The 20,587-nt window shown below is 32.8% G+C and overlaps 1 protein-coding gene across 1 annotated transcript in view; it reads right to left on the bottom strand.

The window, feature by feature from the left end:
• Positions 1 to 20,587, bottom strand: part of FSTL5 (follistatin like 5) — a 491,494-nt gene that overhangs the window by 160,915 nt on the left and 309,992 nt on the right. The window contains exon 7 of the mRNA XM_016200335.2: positions 16,867 to 17,033. Coding sequence (XP_016055821.2) covers positions 16,867 to 17,033 — 167 coding nt within the window. The remainder of the gene's footprint in view (positions 1 to 16,866; positions 17,034 to 20,587) is intronic.

Here is a 20,587-nt window from a genome sequence, read left to right as displayed (position 1 = left end):
AGTGCAGGATCCTTTTGTTCAGTCCCTCTTGGCAGTGAGATGGCTTGTGATTCACCACATCTGTGCCGATTTACCTGACCCTTGACTGGCGACATTTCATGGGAGAAAATGGAAAAATGGGACAGTCAGCACTTTCTCTAATGTAGCTTCTTGTTTATATTTTTGCACTAAGTGGCTAAAAGCTTGTATATTACTTTCCTTTTGGCTTGTGGCGTGAATCAGCTGCTATGACACGGCAGCTCAGCTCCCCCCGGCTCAGCTGAGCCCTTGAAGTAATCTACCTTCTTTGAGACTTTTTCTTTTTTTATTAACTAATTTATTTTTATTTTATTTATTTATTTTTTGGCAAAGGTTTTGTTTGTTTCTTTGTTTATTGTTCAAAATATTACAGATGTCCCTTTTTCTCCCCACTGACCCCTTCCACCCTGCCCCACCCCCTCTGCAGTCCCTCACCACGCCTTTGTCCGTGTCCTTGGGTTATGCATAGATGCACAGAAGTTCTCTGAGCCTTTCACGTTGCCAAAAGGGGGATAGCAATACCTTTCTCGTCATAAGTATGAGAGATGCTATAAGTGGATTTCCCAGGATAAAACTGACATTTAGTAATGGCAATCTCAAAACCAGAAGCACAACTGGAAACTTGAAGGATCTCCAAAACAGTAAATAACAGTTACTGAATATATGAATCATTTCACACTTTGTATATAAATTTTTATAAATATAAATAATAAATCTTGTGTCTTCAAACTATGCATATTTTCTATAAGATGTCATTCAAAAACTTCAAAGCCAACATATTTATGTATAAACCATATAATTCCAATAAGAAACCAAATCATTTAATTCTTCCATTTTTACCAAAAGCCCTATTATTCTTTGAGTTACTTGGACCCAAATTTTCAAGTCCCATTTTGTGCCTGCTTTTCCCCATCATCTGTGACAGAACATTGCTATATATTCACTTGTGAGAGAAGCAGACCCTCACTTGCTATCTACCTGTTCTCTTAATAGGGATCTGACACAAAATAGCACCATCTATTCCCATCATTTCTGTAACACATTTTTGCTCAATAACAAACAAATGAGCAAAAATTAAGCAAATAAATTCCTTACAGGCCAAGTTAATAATTGATCAGATCCACTCAGGCATTTTTCAGTACTGATTTAGATTTACAACAATTTCATTCCCCACTAATCATATAGTAAGAGCCACTGTGGCAGTGGGTTCACTGATTCTGTGCCTCTTGAATATTATCTATTTCAAGCTTCATAAAAATGTCCCTACAATGAAAGTTTCTACAATTCCTTTACAATTATTCTCTTACTTTTTATTCTTCGAGGCCAAAATTTGAACTTCCCCAATCATTTTTTGAGTTCACTAATTCATAATTGCTTCTTCTGTCAATAATTCAGGTTACCTGTAGCATTAGTTCGGCACCTAATGCTATGTTTTTATATTTATGTAACAATATAACTATTATTTAAAGTGACACATAGCTTCATTGAGCCTACGTAATAACCACAACATTTGGACTTGACAACTCTATTAACAAATTAAACATGTTAAGCATATTTTCATTATTCATTTTCCAAGTACAACTTCAAATTTGTACCTAAGTCAGTTTGGTAATTAAAGCAAACTGTGTATGAAATGTCAGCACATTACTTAAGTGAGAACTCAGGGAAAGCATTTCCGTTAAGTCTTGATTTATTTAGTTCAACTGCTTCTCCTCTAAAGTGACCTCCAACAGAAACACAGTGAGTTTATAGCTGGTGATCTGCGTGTGGTAAGGTCAATTCCACCTGCAACAAACACTACCCTTTTTTAAACTGGTTGACACTGCACTGCACCGAGGTAACTTTTTTTTTTTAAGAAGAAAAAAGATTCCAGTAAACATGGTGGCAATGGTATGTTTAGACATCAGTGTATACTTTGTTTCCAAAGTCCTGAGAATTTATGTCCTTTAAAGGCTAATAACACTTTTTTTTTAAAGTAAATTACATGACCACATATACCTTCCTGTTAAAATAATTATATACCTTTGACTATTTTACAGATTGTAGCTTGTAGAGTTTATGAATTTACATCCAGGGAACATACTTTATGTAATATTAAGAGTCTGAGCTATAAAGAACATATTCTTATCCATTATTTTTATTTTTCAGTGAGAAGGTAAATATTAAATATTCTTATAAAATATTTATTGGAGTTTTAGATACTTTAAAAATTTATTTAAAAGTTGGTTTTTCAGTCCTATATTTAGATATAATAGGTCAAAGTCCTGTGAGAAAATGAACAAGGGGGTTTAAATGAGGTCAGAAGAATAGAGTAAATATTCCTGTGAGGGAAAGAAAACTAAATCTTATTAATATTTTAGTATATATGTGATGTTAGTATAAAGACATATATTGCATTTATTTTTTATTTTTTAATCCTCAACTGAGGATATTTTTTCCATTGCTTTCTTCAGAGAGAGAAACATGGATGTAAGAGAGACACATAGATTGGTTGGCTCCCGCCCAGGGGGAGCTTGCAACAGAGGTACGGGCCCTTGGCTGGAATCGACCCCGGGAACCTTCAGTCCACGGGCCAACACCCTAACTGCTGAGCAATACCCACCAGGGCAATATATATTGCATTTAATGTAATTTTTTTCACAGATCTGTATGGCAAGTTGCTGCGATGTCTTCAATTTTTATCACAAATAAGGTTATGATTTACAGGGACTTAATGCTTTGCTAGCATCCAGTTTCCTAGGAAATGACAGAGCAATGACTGAGGTGTTTCATGTATGCATACCTCTGTTAGGCCAGGAATTATGTTAAGGTCCCTAAATGTCTTAAAACACTAGAAACATTTAAGGTCCTTCCACCGCTACTCCACAAAAAACCTGTTCCTAATGTCAAATTTTATCACCAAATAATACCTGAGTCTTCTATTCAGTTAAATTACAGGAAGTAAAAAGTTCATCTTACCAAAATATAATGTTAGAATGTGTAGGAACCATAGGTGTATGGAGCTTAAAACATTTCTGAAGTGCAATTTTAAAAGAGTTAAAACAGCTATGGGTCAATGGGGAGAAAAAGGGATATCTGTAATATTTTGAACAAAATAAACAAATTAATTATTTAATTAAAAAAAAAGAGCTAACAATTCTCATAGAAATGTAAAATGAGCCTAAGACAAATATTAATTTAGCTTCTTAATAAAGAAACCAGAAAGATGGCAAAGCTACTTCAAAGTCCATTTGAAGGGCAGAGATTTACGTAACTTAGGGAAGGCGTGCTGAAATAAGTTTGCTAAGCAAAATGGTTAATGTCCTACATGGCAATGAAACAATTATATTAGAGTTATCTTTTCTATAGAACAGAAATCATTTGCATCTTTTTTGGACAACATATGTACATGTTAACATGCATTATCACAAAGTCTGGGACCCAGTGGGAAGTCAGACCCTACTCCAATATCACTTTAAAAGATATGTCACTGTTACCTATCTTTGTAAGGTCATTGATTCACTATGTCAAGCAATTAACTCTAAAGCATTAGCCAGCAAATGGCCCCCTAATTACCTAACCCAGAAAATGAACCAATATATCATTGCAACCATGTTTATCTCAGTTTATTTCTCTTTAAAAAATAAGTTGTCCCTGTTCACTTGATACACACAGTGACAATCCAATGACAATTGCTTTTATTTTGGATGACCCAATTTTTCTTCCCATAAATTAAAATAAGTCTTACATCTACAAACTTTATAATCATGGATTATAAAATATCCCTCCTGCTATAAACTCATACATATTTGTTGACTCTTTGTAAATACTCATTAATAAGTTGTTCAAGAAGCACATGCAAGTTAAATTATTAGGCTTAAATATGTCATCATGGAATAGAAATTGATAAAATAAGAGAGAGATTAATTTTTTCCCTCTGAACAATTGCTGGTTTATTATTTTTAGGCAAAAGTTATAAAATCAAAATGCATTTTCCTCATTGAAAAAAGATTTTATGAATCTTAATAAGGTCAATATAAATACGCTAGCAACTAGGTTATATAAATCTGAGAATGTTTACTAGAGTTATCTACAATATCATAAATATAACTAATTTTCAAGAAGAAAAAGTAATTTATAAGCAATTGCTAATTAATATAACTGCTAATATAACTAATACATTAGCATGCTTCACTAATATAACTTTGATTTCACACACCTCTGCATCAAGTTCCTTGAGTGAGCAAAAATAGTGTTCTTTATTAAAAGTGTTTTTATTCCCCTGTCTAATTTTAATAGTAAATACTGTTAGGAAGAAAATATATGAGAGGTCTCCTACCTCTGCCAAAACCTTGTTAACTGAACAGAAATAATATAACAAATCCTTGAAGGAACAACAAAATTGGATATTTTACAACTTCTTTCTCTCTGGTTAATCAACTTTCAAAGCCTTCTTAAATGTCTCACTCTAAAATACTGAGTACTCAGGAGTATAATGTTGATAGCTTATATAGCTATTGTTACAGATCAAAAATATCTATAATACTGTTTATTTTAGAGCAAACTATAATTTGCTCTTTGAACAAAAGGAGAAAGATAAGGAAAATAAGAGTTAATTTCTGTTACAGTGATTGGTTGTCTTTCTATATTAAAAATTTTCCATTTATTATGCCTCTCATTATGTAAGACTTTTATTTTATACCTTATAATTGTTGGTATTTGGAAGCAATTATTCCACTATAATTTTCCCCTTAGTATTTAAAAAATAAATTTTGTAGTGGATGGATATACTTCTCACAAGCTGCACATTATTTAAAAGGTTAGGAAGGCCCCCTTCTACCCCACACCCAGTAGAAGGGGTCAATGGGGAAAAAAGGGGACATCTGTAATAGTTTCAACAATAAAGATAAAAAACCCCAGAAAGGTCAGTACTACCCATTTTTCCTTTGCTCAGGCTCCAACATGGCTCAGCAACCCATGGCACTGTTACCTACCCTGCCTTTATTTAAAATTTTGAAATTGTGTTCATCATAAATTTTTTGCATTAAATTTGATTTTAAAAAATTAAAAAATAATAAAAAATATTTTAAAAGGTTAGGAATAATATTAACTATAATTAGAGGGCAATAGAAAGTCTACTGTGAAAGGAATTATATGTATTTTAGGGTGTTTGTAAGATCAATTGGCATAAGCTATATGTCCTTCGAATGGTGCTTGCTATTCTCCTTTGCTTTGAAACTGAAAAGTTGCTTGAAATTTTATAGATGTCTTATTTGTTTAAATTATAGTTCTATCTGCATATACGAGCCAAAGTGACTGGAGAAAAAGAAACTACAGGGAAACCGAAAATTATTATTGAAATTATGCAGTTAAAAATCAACTTAAGCATCATCTTGTGCATGTGTGTGTTGGTTTATATAGGTCTTGTGTTGAGAAATACATGTTAAAATGTTTTTTAAGTGACAAATTAAAATGATTGATAATTATTAAGTATTCATCCAATGTTATCACTGTTAATGCTATAAATGTAAATGTATAGTTCTATAACCAAATGTAAAAACCTAGTTTTATATAACACAGAGTGGGACATAAGTAGGTTTACAGTTGTTCATACGAAAAATAATACAATAATTAATAAACAGTAATACAGGAATAAACTGTTTCGAGTACTCACAACTGTAAACCTACTTTTGCCCCACCCTGTATATTGAGGCCCTTTATTAATCTATGGTCTTTGCTTATTCTTAGGCAGACCAGGGACCTTCACTTCACTGAATGCACCATGCTATTTCAGTGCCTTTGCCAAGAATACCTATTTATCACTCCTTCATCTAGCTATCATCTAAACTCCAAGACTAGTATATTTCTTAAAGTCTTCTATAACTCTGAAAATTTAAAATGGGTTCCCCTTTTCTGTTCTTCATATGTTTGTATACAAAATATACAAACATACACATTTATGAAACAGTTCCATATTGTATTATTAAATATAATGCACTTGTTTTCTTTTTGATTCCTCTAACCTATGAGATTTTGAAGACTGAAATGATGTCTTTCTTATAAGTATATCCTCAGACTTTAGCTGAGTGCCTGAAAAAGGGTAGCAGTTTAATCAATATTTGTTGAATGCACGAAGATTAAACAATGACCAAAATTGTGTTTCCCTTCATGTTTTGCTTGCCATCCCCTTATTGCATATAATAGGAGATTAAATTGAAGCTGTAGTAAAAAATCAATATGCTTAATGAGAAATGTTATTAAAGAAATTGAATCTGGAAATGGTTGAGTTGTACTAGGCTTAAATGATTGATTGCCAATAAACATCAGTTGATTTATAATCCTGCATGTGGCTACAGTAAGTAAATAAAATCCCTAGTAAGGTTTTAAATAGAAAAAGGTCTTCAAATAAACCCCCTTCAAATACTGTAGTCCCCCCTTATCTGTGGTTTTAGTTTCTGCAGTTTCAGTTACCTGCGATCAACAGCTGTCTTAAAATATTAAATGGAAAATTCAAGAAAAAAATATTGGTAAGTTTTAAATTGCATGCCATCTGAGTAGCGTGATGAAATCGCATGTCTTCCACTTCGTCCTGGCCTGGGTGTGAATCATTTCTTTGCCCAGTGTATTCACGCTGTGTATGCTACTAACCCTTTAATCACTTAGTAGCTGTCTGGGTTATCAGATTGACTGTCACTGTACAGCAGCACCAGTATTCAAGTAACATTTATTTTATTTCGTAATAGCTCCAAAATGCAAGAGTGGTGATTCTGGAAATGTAGATATGCCAAAGAGAAGCTGTAAAGCGCTTCCTTTAGGTGAAAAGGTGAGTAGAGTGCAACAAGATATTGTGGGAGAGAGACCACATTCACATAACTCTAAGTCAGTATATTATAATTGTTCTATTTTATTATTAGTTTTCATTGTTAATCTCTAACTAGACCTAATTTATAAATTTAACTTTATCGTAGGTATGCATGTATAGGATAAAACATAGTATATATAAAGTTTGGTACTATCAGTGGTTTCAGGCATCCCCTGGGGGCCATGGGCCTAAGCAAATACCATGGGACTATGGTAATGCGTAATTGAGAATATAAGAAATATCACTACTTCATTACTTGTGCATTTAAAAATTATCTTCTATGTGTCAGTACAGTGCTAACATCATAACACAAAGTTGAACGAGCAAAGTTGAACACAAAGTTGAACAAGCACATCCTTGTGCTAAAAGTTTCTAGTCCATAGAAGGACAACAAGATTCATAGTTTTACTATGAGGCAACAAATACTATAATTACTGAACAAAGAACTTAAGAAAGTCAAATTTAGGCATAAGAAGGATTTGTCTGTTCTTAAAGGATGCAATATATTGCGGTAGATGAATGGGACAAAGGAAGGTTTTTCCATAGAGGCCAGAATGTGTTCATGAATGGTAACATAACACAGAAGATAGCCAGCACTTTGGAGAGGCTGCAGTAAAGAGTGAATATGTGTGAATATTGGGAAGATTTAATAGAGAAACAGACTTTCTAGACCAAGCCAAAAATGTTTAATCTTTTTTCCCCCCACTGAAAGCTACAAGAAGCCATTAAAAGGCTTTAATGAGGAAAGTGAAATGGCCAGAAGTAAATTTATGAAGATCTGCCTAGCTGTAATAGGAAGTGCAGGTTTATTTATTTTTTAATATACATTTTTATTGAATTTACTGGGTTACATTAGTTAATTAAATAGGTTTCAAATGTACAGTTCTATAATATATCATCTCTATATTGTATTGTGCGTTCACTACCCATAGTCTAGCCTCCTTCTGTCACCATTTACTCCTCCTTTATTTTCTTCTACCGGTCCACACCCCACTTCTCTCTGGTAATCACCATACTGTTTGTGTCTATAAGATTTTTTTTTTTTGCTTAATTCTTTCACCTATTTCACCCAGCCCTCAATCCCCACCCCAAGAACTGTCAGTCTGTTGTCTGTATCTATAAGTCTGTTTTAATTGTGTTTGTTTATTTTGTTCATAGGGTTCTACATATAAGTGGAATCATAAGGTATGTGCCTCTTCCTGACTGGCTATTTCACTTAGCATAATATGCTCTAGGTCCATCCATGCTGTTTCAAAAGGTAAGATTTCCTTCTCTTTTTACAGCTGAATAGTATTCCATTGTGTAAATGTAAAACAGTTTTTAATTCACTCATCTACTGATGGGCACTTGGGCTGCTTACAAATCTTGGCTATTGTAAATAACAGTGCAATGAACAAAGAGGTGCATATATTATTTCAAATCAGTGTTTTGGGTTTCTTCAGATAAATCCCCAGAAATGAAGCTTTGGGTCATAAAGCAGTTTCATTTTTATTTTTTTGAGGAAACTCCAGGTGAAGAAAAAAACATTTGATAAAATTCAGCACCCATTTATGATAAAAACTCTCAGCAAAGAGGGAATAAAGGCAACATGCTTCAACATAATAAAGGCCATATATGACAAATCCACAGCCAACATCATATTAAATAGGCAAAAACTAAGTGTTTCCATTAAGATCAGGAACAACACAGGGATGTTGGCTTTCACCACTCTATTCAGAATAGTAGTGGAAGTTCTAGTCACAGCAAGCAGACAAGAAGAAGAAATAAAATTTATTCAAATTGGAAAGAAGTAAAACTGTCATTACTTGCAGATGACATGATACTCTATATAGAAAACTCTATTGACTCCACCAAAAAGACTACTGGGACTGACAGATGAATTCAGTAAAGTAGCAGGATGCATAACTAATATTCAGAAGTGGGTGGCATTATTATACACCAATAACTACCAGAAAGAGAAACTAAGAAAACAATCCCATTTACAATAGCAACAACAACAAGCAATAATAATAATAATAATAATAATGTATTTAGAAATAAATTTAACCAAGGAGGTAAAAGGCTTGTACTTGGAAAATTATAAGGTACTGTAAAAAGAAATTGAGGAAGATACAAGTAAGTGGAAGCATATACCATGTTCATGGAGAGGAGGAATCAGCATCATTAAAATGTCCATACTACTCAAAGCAATCTATAGATTCAACACAATTCCTGTTCAAAATACCAGTGGCATATTTTACTGAACTAGAACAAATACTCCAAATATTTATATGGAACCACAAAGGACCCCAAATAGCCTCAGCAATCTTGAGAAAGAAGAACAAAGTTTGAGGTATCACAATACCTGATATCAAACTATACTACAAGGCCACAGTAATCAAAACAGGATGGTACTGGCATGAAAACAGGCATATAGATCAATGGAACAGAAGAGCAGGTTTAAAGTGAAGGGCCTGTCTCAGTAGGCAAGGATAAAGTTTGAAGGTGAGAAATGACAAGAACTTAAACTAAGGCAGTCATAGTAGAAATAGGGTGACAGAATGGATTTAAGATAAATACATAAGTTAAATTCACAAGTTTTGTGCCAGACTAGATTTGAGAAAAAATTGAGAAAGAATTATAGCAGAACTCAGTTTTCTGGCTATTTTTACATGGAATAGGAAACACTGCAAAAGTTGTGGGTTTTGGGAAAAGGATATTACTTTCAATTGTGCACATTCAGATGAAAAAAAAAAAGATAGTTGAGAAGAGGAGTTTCAAGTAAAAGTATAACTTGGAATGTATCAGGTTAAACAAAGTAGTTTAACACCATGGGAGCAGAGACATAATAATGAAAAAGATGGAAGAACATGCTTCATCAACTTAAGAACCTGTATAGTTATTTAGCCAAAGTTCTTACTGAAAAACAAAAAAATAATGTCAGAGTGAAGTCATGTTTTCATATAAATAGTCCTCAGAAACTTAAACAATGAGATCTTTCATAATTTTGAAAAATAAACCAAAAATTAAAAATTAAATTACCAGGTACTCAACACACTGAGATACAAATATATCTTTCCCTCACTCACATATGGGCATTTTGTTTTACATATTGCTATTTGCTAGGATGAGTTCCAAAAGAATATGGCGAAAGACATTTCTAAACGTTTTTTAAATTACTGATTTTAAGACTTTTTTGAGAAGTGAATTGTAATATGCAGTGCTGTATTACATGCAGAAAAAAAGCAATTTAGGAATAATATTCATTTTATAGCAGCACAGTTTGACAATCCTTATGATTACGTGCAACTTCACCAACTTAACAATTAGTATTGAAACTGTTCAATATATATTTATATGGAAAATGAATGTTTGTTGCATACTTTATGTTTGTGAAAGAAATTCAACTTCCACAGCCATGCCAATGCTCCCTGCTTTATTTGGCTTGGAAGATTTTGACTCATAAATATTCTCTGATTCTACGTGGATTTTAAGAGCCACAATGTCCTCAGGCTTATATTGAAAATGAATAAGTGAAAAAGATTACATGGCAAATGATGTATTATATTACAAACATTAAATATTACAAAATTTTTAGTTGAGGGGGGAAAATAAATGCATATTTTATTGTCTAGAGAAGAAAAGTCAATAGCTTTCCTTTAAATAACTAGTTCCAATGGTATGCTCTAAGATATTTCATACTAAAAAACAACACTACAGGTTTCTAAAAAGTTAAAATTAAATCTTGCTAATTAAATTATTTTTATTGGTGATAAATAATTCAGGTCCTGCTACCAATAAATAGGCTAAAGGGTAAAAATGCCCCTTTTGCATATATGGGAACTTGAAATTTCAAGAGGAAAATTTGTATTTTCACACTGCTCTAAAGGTGAAAATTGAGTAACAGAGACAAATTTTTCTACTCTTAAAATCATTCTTTTCAGTCTCTGGGAACTAAATATGACTTGGAGACTTTACTTTTAAGTTGTAAGTATGGTACATATTGTGAAACACTTTTTTCAGAATAAGATGTAATTTTTTTTTTTAATCCTCACCTGTGGATATGCTTTTATTGATTTTATTTTAGAGTAGAGGAAGAGAGAGAGAGAGAAATATAAATGTGAGAGAGAAACATCAATCGGTTGCCTCCCATATGTTCCCTGACTGGGGATCAAACCCTGAACCTATTTATGTGCCCTTACGGGGAATCAAACCTACAACTTTTTGGTTTATGGGGCAACACTCCAACCAACTGACCCACCAGGTCAGGGCAAGATGTAATATTCTTTGTTAAGTATTTAATAGCTTTAAAAAACCAGAAAAATAAGAAAATTTTTATTATGCTTTGAATGTTATCTGCCAGAGTTGGGTTTGCCAGATTTGTACTAGAAAATCTAGCACTTTAATATACCTAGCAAACTGCCAAACCTACAATGGGATTCTGATTTGAGTTAAAACAATCATTTCAATTGTTTTATTGTCCATGAGTGTATTTTTTTAATCAACAGAATGCTTTGATTTAAGTGGAATTCAACTATACATAGTGGGAATTACTTCAAAAAAATGCAGGGATAGAACTATCTTAAGAACAATCAAAGGAAAACTCATCAGACTGTATGCAAGAAAAAAAAAAAGAATAGTTAAGGAAAACCTTATAAAAAACAAAACAAAGCAATCAAAGAAATAAATTGAAGGCTGACATAAGTACCGAAGAAACAAAAATGGTATGCAGAGTTGCTCAGATTTGAATTCAGATGGGTAATCATATTGAACAATGCAGAAAAGCCAAAAAAATTATAAAGTAGAACACTTTATATCCTCTTGGATGGCCTTTGATAGAGAAGTAGAGATTGCTCTCCGGTTCCTCCTTTGTAACAGAAGGCTGAGCAGTGTGCCTACGCTGACTGTATTTATCAGCTTCCCTAGTATAGTTATTGCAGTTATTGCTCATCAGTGACCCATAAACAGTTATGGGATTTCCAGGAATAGGTACCATTTATCTTGCACCTGCTTTGTACTGCCATGAACCTGGATTATAGATTGATGGAATACAGACTGGTGGCTGGAGCTCCAACAGCCCTGTTGAACCCTGAGATGACCTTGAAGATGAAAGCCATGCTCTTGGAATGCCAGAAAGAAGGTGGGAGTTTGAGTTCCAGCTGCTGTGGAAAGTATATTTTATGGAAAAATAAAACTCCTGTAGATTTAGGTCACTATTTTTTTTTCAGTCCCTTCTACTCAGTGCTGGACACAACTGCTAACACAGGTTAGATAGATGTAGAAAACAAATCACAGACCAAATACTAAGAATGAGAAGCAATAAGAATCTGCAAAGGAATGGAATAAAATCACGTAAACATGTCGAGCGAGTTGTTCATCTCAGTGATATATGCCATGGTATCATCTGCAGGGAAGTGGCTCGATGCAGTATTCAAGCCAATTTGAGTTTCATGTAGAGTGCCTGACTTCGCAAATAAAATATGACACTTAATTAAAGTTGAATTTCAGATAGACAAGGATAATTTTTGTATAAGTATATCCTGTGCAACATTTGGTACATACCTACAGTAAAAAATTATTCATTATATATCTGAAATGCAAAATCACCTGAGAGTTCTGTATTTTATCCACCAAGTTTACCTGTACAGTTGTTGAAAATCATAATAATATATATTACATCAGGTTATTCTTCAAAGAAATCATATTTTCATGGGGCTTTACATTTGTTATGCAACTTGATTGGCAATGCCATATTGAATCGAGCCACTGATAATGATAAAAGAAAGAACATAATTTATTGAACACTTGGTATGTATCATTGGATATTATGATAACCCCTCCTTTTATAGATAGAGAGGCTGAAGTTTAAATTGCTTCAATCAATTTATTGTGTTACATAGCTAATAAGTTATACAACTGCAATTGAAATCTAGGTTGGTATGACATCATTTGATTTCAGTGTTGAATAAAGACTAGATTAAAATATAACTGAATGGATGATGAAAAACTACAGATATTATAAATAAGATACAACAGTAATGGCCTGGATTTTTAGACCTAATTTCTCTCAGAAACAAAAGAAACAAAACCTCTGCTATCCAAAGCCTTACTGAAAATGTTCTTGGTAAAGTGAGCACATCTAAAATAGGGCTGTATTTTATTTCCTCTCATCCCTTCACCCTTGACTGCCAGTCCTGTCAGCCAATTCTATTTTCTAATGATTTCTCTCAGCTCTATATCTTTGTCTCTACACTTACCTTGCCTTGCTTAACTCAGCTTCCCTAACACAGGGGACTTGGAAGCTAGGAACCAGCTGGAAAGAAGTAAGGCCAATAGGAAAGTCATGTTCTAAACCTCATAGGTTCTTGCCTGCATCAGACCAGGATGTGGACTTAGGCTCGGTCACAATAACACCAGAATTGTAGCTTATGTGCCAACTTCTTCCCAAAACAGGATGATCAAAATAAGCCAATTATCTTTTTCAGAAATGTACAGTAGCCTATTGAAAGTAATTATATTTAGATCAGGGATTAATACCAGGTTGCTAACAGGGAGATAAATTAGCATGATTCCTAAAGCTGGAATGAGTAGAAAAGTGTCTTCCAGTTTTAGTGGCTCAAATTGGATAAAATTTGGTTGTGGCATTTCTTGTGAGTGTCCAAACTTCCTTATTGCTATGTATACTCTAAGACTGAATTTCTATTGTTTTAGGAAGACTGAGTATATCTTTGCTCCTTGAAACATATATTAGGAGGAAGAGAAGAAAGAGGCACAGAGAAGGAAGAGAAAGGAGAGGAGGAGAGAAGGGAAAATAAATAACCTAGTTCATCTGAACAGTGACAAAGGGCCTCATAGAATGTAACCAGTTTGAAAAAGGCTTCTCCCATTAGTTCTCACACACAAAAATGAGTTTATTCTATTCTTATCTCCAATTTATGATTAGGAATCTGGGGCATAGGGAAGTTAAATAACTTGCTTGAGGGCACATCACTCCCAAGAGACTGAATATTAATTGAAATCCAGACAGCCTGTAACCCCAGCCCTTTCTGCAAACCACTGTGTCATATTCTAATAGTCCAGTGACGTCCTTTTATTCATTTGGTACAAAAGAGAAGACAGGCAAAATGAAAAGCTTCAAACATCAATTGAATATCACTCAGTCCCACACATAATAGTAGAGAATAGTAAATCTGTTTGTAATATATAGGGAACAAAATTAATTGGAATATAATATCCAAAGAGCAACATAAATCTACAAAAATCTCACAGAGACTAAGTTTATGACCTAGGGTCAATCAGGTTCTGCAGACATCTCAACTGCACCACTTATTAGCTCAACAACCTTGGGCTCAACTCTCTTAGCATAAATCCCTACAGTGAAAATAAAGGATAAGACTCTGCTTCATGGAGTTGTTTTTAGGGCTAATGAGATAATGAAGTAGTGAGATAATTAGTACTAATATACATACATTCTATTAAGTAAATAAAATTGTGTTTGCAATTCATGAGTGGACTCTTCCTCCACACATAAGAATGGGTATTGGTGAATATAAAAAATGAGGAGTAGTTATGCTATTTAAAAAAAAAAAATCTATAGTATTTTAATCTTTTGCAATCAGAAGGTATTTATGTATTGACTAGGTAAATATATACTAAATTCTATCTTATGTATGTTAAAGAATCAGAAAGTCTATTGTAAATTGTCACTGATTCCCTTAGATGTGAAAGGCACTTATAATTTTAACTTTACATAATTTAATGGGGATTAAACCCACTTTTGTAGAAATAGATACAATAATAAAAGCGTATAAAAACTGATTCATATCTGAATTTTTCAAAAGTCTTCTTTGCTTATAAACAAAGTGAGAATGTAATTTACTACAGTAAAATCATCTTGATCTTTCAATGCATCAGAAATCCATATCTAACAACAAAAAATACAGTTTCAGGAGATATAATTAAGGATTTGCTTAACATAATAGATCCCCACAATTAATTAGATCCGTTTTTAGTGTCAAAATATAGAACCCATTCTAGCTGGTTTAAAGCAGACAAGAAATTTAATAAAGATATAAAGAAACTCATAGAGTATCCAGGAGCGTCTTGGGAAGTAAGAAGCCAGGAAACACGCACAAGTAGCATATTGAGACTGGCCTACTTCAGGACACCCTTGAAGCTGAACACTGACCACCTCAGAGCTGTTATGACTAGTGTTACCTACATGGTGAAGGCCTTATTTAAGCAGGGGTAAATATAAAGCAAAACACAATTAAGTAATATTTTCTAACTGTTAGTTCACATTGTATCTATATTAGTAAATGCATTAAATGTATTAAGATAATTTGACAGTTGATGTCATAGCACTTAACAGAAAACACCAGGGATATACTGGGAAATGAAATAAATATCTTCTTTCAAAGATATCTTTGGATATTCTCTGCAGTTTTATTTGAAAGGCTGGTAGTTATGTGTACACTACAGATTATGAATATTTGTTCAATTTAGCTAAATATAGTTTGAAATAAAATTTAAAATTTAAAATATTGGAAGTAGTTTTAAAATTCTCAAAATTTTACTCTATGAAATGTATCCAAAATAACTTTATCCAATAAAAATCAATTTATTAATTGTAGAACATAAGTATTATTTATATATATTTTAAAGACCTAACTTTCCTATAATCATTTTTTCCAGAAATCTGAAGTTTCTAGAACAGAATAAAGAATTAGAAAGCAAGCAAATTAATTTTTAAAATTCATCACAAGAATAGGTCCACTTTTGCAAGTTGCTCACAGAACATCACATATAGCATACTCTTCCTTACTTTTGAAACAATTCAAATGACTTTATTTTGTGATTTTTCAAACCACAGAATCCTAGAATACATGAGCTTCTGGAAGAGAATAGTGGAAAGGTTGATAGTAAAGATAGAGATATAAAATAAAAGATAAAATGTAGACATAACAAGGCACAAAACAAACCCAAGTAGATTTTGTCTAGGGTAGTACCACTCAAAGAATCTTGGATGCTCCTGAGATTATAGCTTTCTATACTATAATGTTCTTGATAGCTTAGAGAATTATACATTATTCTCCATGGAAAGAACCAAGACATAAGCAAATTTAGAAAAATTTTATTAAAAAAAATTTCAGAAGCTCTCTGTTTTTGCATCATTTGAAGACATTAAACAGGAATATTAATTAGTAAGGTGTAACCAATAGGAGAGACTTTCTTGGGCCTTGTTAGCAGTTCTTTATAAAGCAGCAAAGAATAAGGGGACAGGGGATGGCTTTCTTGAGTGATAATAAAAAATAATTAAAATGTATATGCAAAGAGATCATAAAACCCCCAAATCACTAAGGCAAAGGCTTGCCCCACCTCACTTCCATAGACATCCCATAACATAAAATATCTACTTCTTTTCAATGTCTAGGATGATATTCATTTTTTGATGCTCACTTTCAGCAGATACCATGGAAAAAAACAGAATAGCCTGAAGTTTGTTCTGCTTTTGTCTCACCTTTGGAGCTGTATCCTATGGAATTGGGTTTCCATTATAAATTTCTAGGAGTGAGCCAGAATGGAGAAACACATTCCCTCATTCTAGAAAAGTAACTCTTTTACTTGATTAATAGTTATTGTTTCTGATATATTATAAAGTATTTGAAGCAAAAAACTGCTGTTTATCCACTTTAACACTTCACAGATCATAGGATGTGGCTCAACCATAACAGCAATTAATTACTGGTAGAGAAGTTCTGAAAGTAAGACCTTCGTGGTTTAAATTGATGTAATTTCATACCCATCACAGTGCTCCATAACCTGCTTACTGCACCTATATAAGAGATTTAGATCATTTCAAATCATCTGCAGTGCACCACCTGGTCAGTAGAACGGATATGACAATGTGCCAATAATTCTCTTCTACTCTACATCCAATATCCATTAAGCTTCTTAGACTTCACAAAGTCTAGAGTATGTCACATGAAATATACAAATTATAAAGCAATGTCTATATATGTACTCACATTGATGTCTTCCAAATCTAAATTATTTAGAATAATATTGTTCCTTTTCCAGATGATGGGAGGTCGCAGAGCTCCCTGAATGGCACAGCTCAGAACAGCACTTTGTCCCACGGTTGCTGTTGTAATGCTTAGTTTCTGATCTTCAGACAGACTCAGCTGAATAACCTCTGCAAAGATAAAATGTCAGTAATGTTGATGCAGACACAGTTTTCTATAAAGTTTTTAAATACTAATAATTAAGGCTTATAATTTAAATAAAATGGAAAAAATTTGTGATGAAATGAAAAAAAGAGTAAATTGTTTCCAATGAAAGGTCGGAATGACATTTCAATTTAATTGATTGACAAGCATCCTCATGAGGCAAGCACTATTAAACATGAAATGAATATCAGAAGTAGAGTTATAATAGGTCTGACGGTTGCACCCAAAAGAGAAATAAATTATTTAACTGCCAGATCGACATGTAGTGTGTCATCGGCATCGAAATAAAAATGATGTTGTTTATTCACTGATAGATTTATATTGTAGGTGAGGTGAGATCATTGCTGGCTGGCTTCAGAGAACACTAGCATAGCTGAATAGATAAAATACATCATTATGCTGGGAAACATAAATTGACTCTAAAGGAATCAGATTTATTTGCAAAGTTGAAGGAAGAAAAACTAAACTTCACCAACCAAACAGCAATTAAGTGAAATTCTGTCAGCATCAGCTGCCTTTATCAGATAGTGTTGGTGCATACAGTGACATTCTAATTTTTAAATTTTAAAGTTAAATATCATATTTTTAACGTACCATTGAATAAGTTTTTCTAATAATTATGCTGAAGCAAAAAATATAATTTGTAATCTGGATCTGGTTTTCCTTTTCGGTTTTCAGACAATACTTACCAAATTTGGGAATTAAAAACTCTGTCATCCATTATCCTAAGAGATAACTCAGATAATCCTACCAGTTTTTATCCAGGTGAAAACTCCCCTTTGGTTTTTAGCTAACATTCACACTCTAACTTCCAAAGCCATGACTGAGTCTTGCATTTTGAATTTCCTCAATCTTAGCCAGGTTAGAAATATCATAAATCACTATTCTAAATGAAATTTCCATGATTGGTTGTAGGCACAATAATTGTCCTTTGTTCCTCTGTTGTGGTTGATTACATTTTTTAATGGGGGGTTGAGTGTAATAAGTGGTGGCTTATAATTTGTACTAATTATGATCAGGTGTGATTATTGTTGTACCCTCCACAAACCACACCCACCACATTCCCACCACATATCATTCTACCTTCTTTTTTTGTTTCTGAATCCTGCCTTACTTTTAAAGAGGAAGAGAAACACTAACAAAATAAATTTTATAAAATATTTATAAAGTATTCAATGAATAGTTCTTTAATTTGTTGGTACTATCACAAGTTAAAAATGGCACTTATCTTTGTATCAGAAAGCAAGGATAATCCCCCACATGCACATATTAATGTTGTGATCTCCATTGTCATGGATTAAAACCCAACAAAGTGCGTTCCACTGCCTGTGGCAGTGAAAACCAAACTTGTAAGATAGGATCTGGTGCAAAAGGAAAGAGGTTTATTCAGGTGCCAACACCTGGGAGAATGGTGGCCTCCAGTCCCAAAGACTATCTAGCCTTCCTGCTCAAGCCCAAAGTTCTTATAGGAATAGGAAGGGGAGGATTTTCTTTTTCTGTCTAATCACTCTGCTAGCTTTTGGCAGGTTTGGGCCCTATCTATTTATCTTTCCAGCCTTTGGTATGCTTAGTGTAAGAGCCTCTCCCTTAGTTATCTTCACCAATGAGGGTGACTCCCCAGTACTCCCTACTTATAGTAACAGGATGACTGGCTGCCACAACATTATTTGATGAAAAACAGATAGAGACTGACTTTTATATTTGGTTATATAAAATCTAGTCTCTTAATCTAAAAGCCAAGGTTATTTAAATTATCATTGTTTTATGTTGTCAAGGAAGTGAGTAGTCATGCTTTTGAAACTGTAAAATTCTAGAAGACATACTCAGCCCAAGTTTATTTTTTTGGTTATTACATCACTGCAAAATGAAATGGTAACAAGCAGCTTGCTCAGTCATTTGTATTGACAGTTTAATGCTTCCTAATAACATTGATCTGTATTCAAATTTTATTTCAGTATTTCCTGAATAATAAGAAAATAAGAAATATTTTCAATCTGCTTTTCTTTAATACTCATTCTGTTATATATATTTTTATTTACCTAAAATCACTAAGAGAACTATATTTGACCAATTTGGCATGGGGTAATTTTAAATTAGCAGACACAGTGTTTCTTTATTTTGTCTTTAATATTATAATCTATGGGAAGAGAAGGCATTATAAAAGTAATAACATTATGTAGAGTATCACATAAGACATTAATAATTTTCCAATAACATTCCTAAACTTCAGCTTCAGGTTCCTAATAAGATTATGTAAGCAATAATGGGACATCTGGTTCTAAAAACAGCATGCTGGCACTGGCTATTCTGACATTTAGAAATATGATTGCTATTAAGTCGCCTTGGAATCTCTGCACTAAACTCCTGCATCTGGTATTAGGTCCCAGGTCATTTGAACTGGTTGTGCTTTTGGTAGTTACACATTATAATACTAATTAAATAATGTGAACATGTTAGAATAAATGCTGAGATTTGGCATAACATTATATGGGACATCTTTCTGAAATGTAATTTTTTGAGGGAATGCATAATTAGAAATAAGAATTACTATCCACCCAGGGAATATTAACATGCACAGAAAAGCTTTTTCTTTAATTTTGAGATTAGATTTTAAAATGATTTTAAGACTATCTCAGTAATATGTTATTAAATTATGATATGCATTTTGAAACTATTTAGAATTTCTCCTTCATATTTCATGCTACTTTTCACCTCTTCCCTAATATATTATATACAACTACATACACAAATTCAATCATGATCACTTGTTACTTATCAAAATCAAGTGGTCTTTTCCTTAAATAATTTGGTAGTGAGATTTATTTTACCTATATAATTGACATGCTCATCTTTACTAGTCTGTCATACTTATCTTTACTAGTTAAGAACAAGTAAAGATTTCATCTCACAAAATCACAAATGTTAAACATTATTATTCTTAAGTTCTACATTTTACCAAGAATGCTTTAATAGTGAACAAAAGACTTATAGAACATATATAATTATGTTTTATAGATAAATGTTTATGTCTAGAAATGCATTAATAATCTGAAACAATTACTATGAATCAATCTATAAGTGAATTTAAAACTGACTTTAAAAGCTATTGGTTGTCTCTGAGTGTTTGTGTATATGTGGGTGATTGAAGTTGTTTGTTTAGAAATCTGAGTTTCAAAGAAAAAAATTTGAAAATAATATTTTACCAATTATGGATAATCAATATTTTATAAATATGCATTAATGATGGCATATTTTATTCTATAGCATTCTACCACAAACTTCTTATGCTGGTTATGTAGAGACAACTGCTTTGCAACAAATAACATCAGTCATTTTAGTACCCCTCCCTACCCCTTCAGCTTCAATGATAATGCATGTTTGAAAGGTATTTAATTAAAATCACGTGTGGTACCATATCAAAAGTAATCTGATGCTGTAACAAAAGGTAAAAACATATAGACTAGGAATAACAGATAATACTGAGGTTTTAAAAAATACTTCAGTACTACTTCTGATATGT

Source organism: Miniopterus natalensis, chromosome 4 (genome assembly GCF_054644295.1).
Source record: "Miniopterus natalensis isolate mMinNat1 chromosome 4, mMinNat1.hap1, whole genome shotgun sequence".
NCBI classification, from domain to species: Eukaryota; Metazoa; Chordata; class Mammalia; order Chiroptera; family Miniopteridae; genus Miniopterus; species Miniopterus natalensis.
The sequence above is the reverse complement of the archived record's forward strand: the minus strand, read 5'-3'. Positions and strand labels throughout refer to the sequence as shown.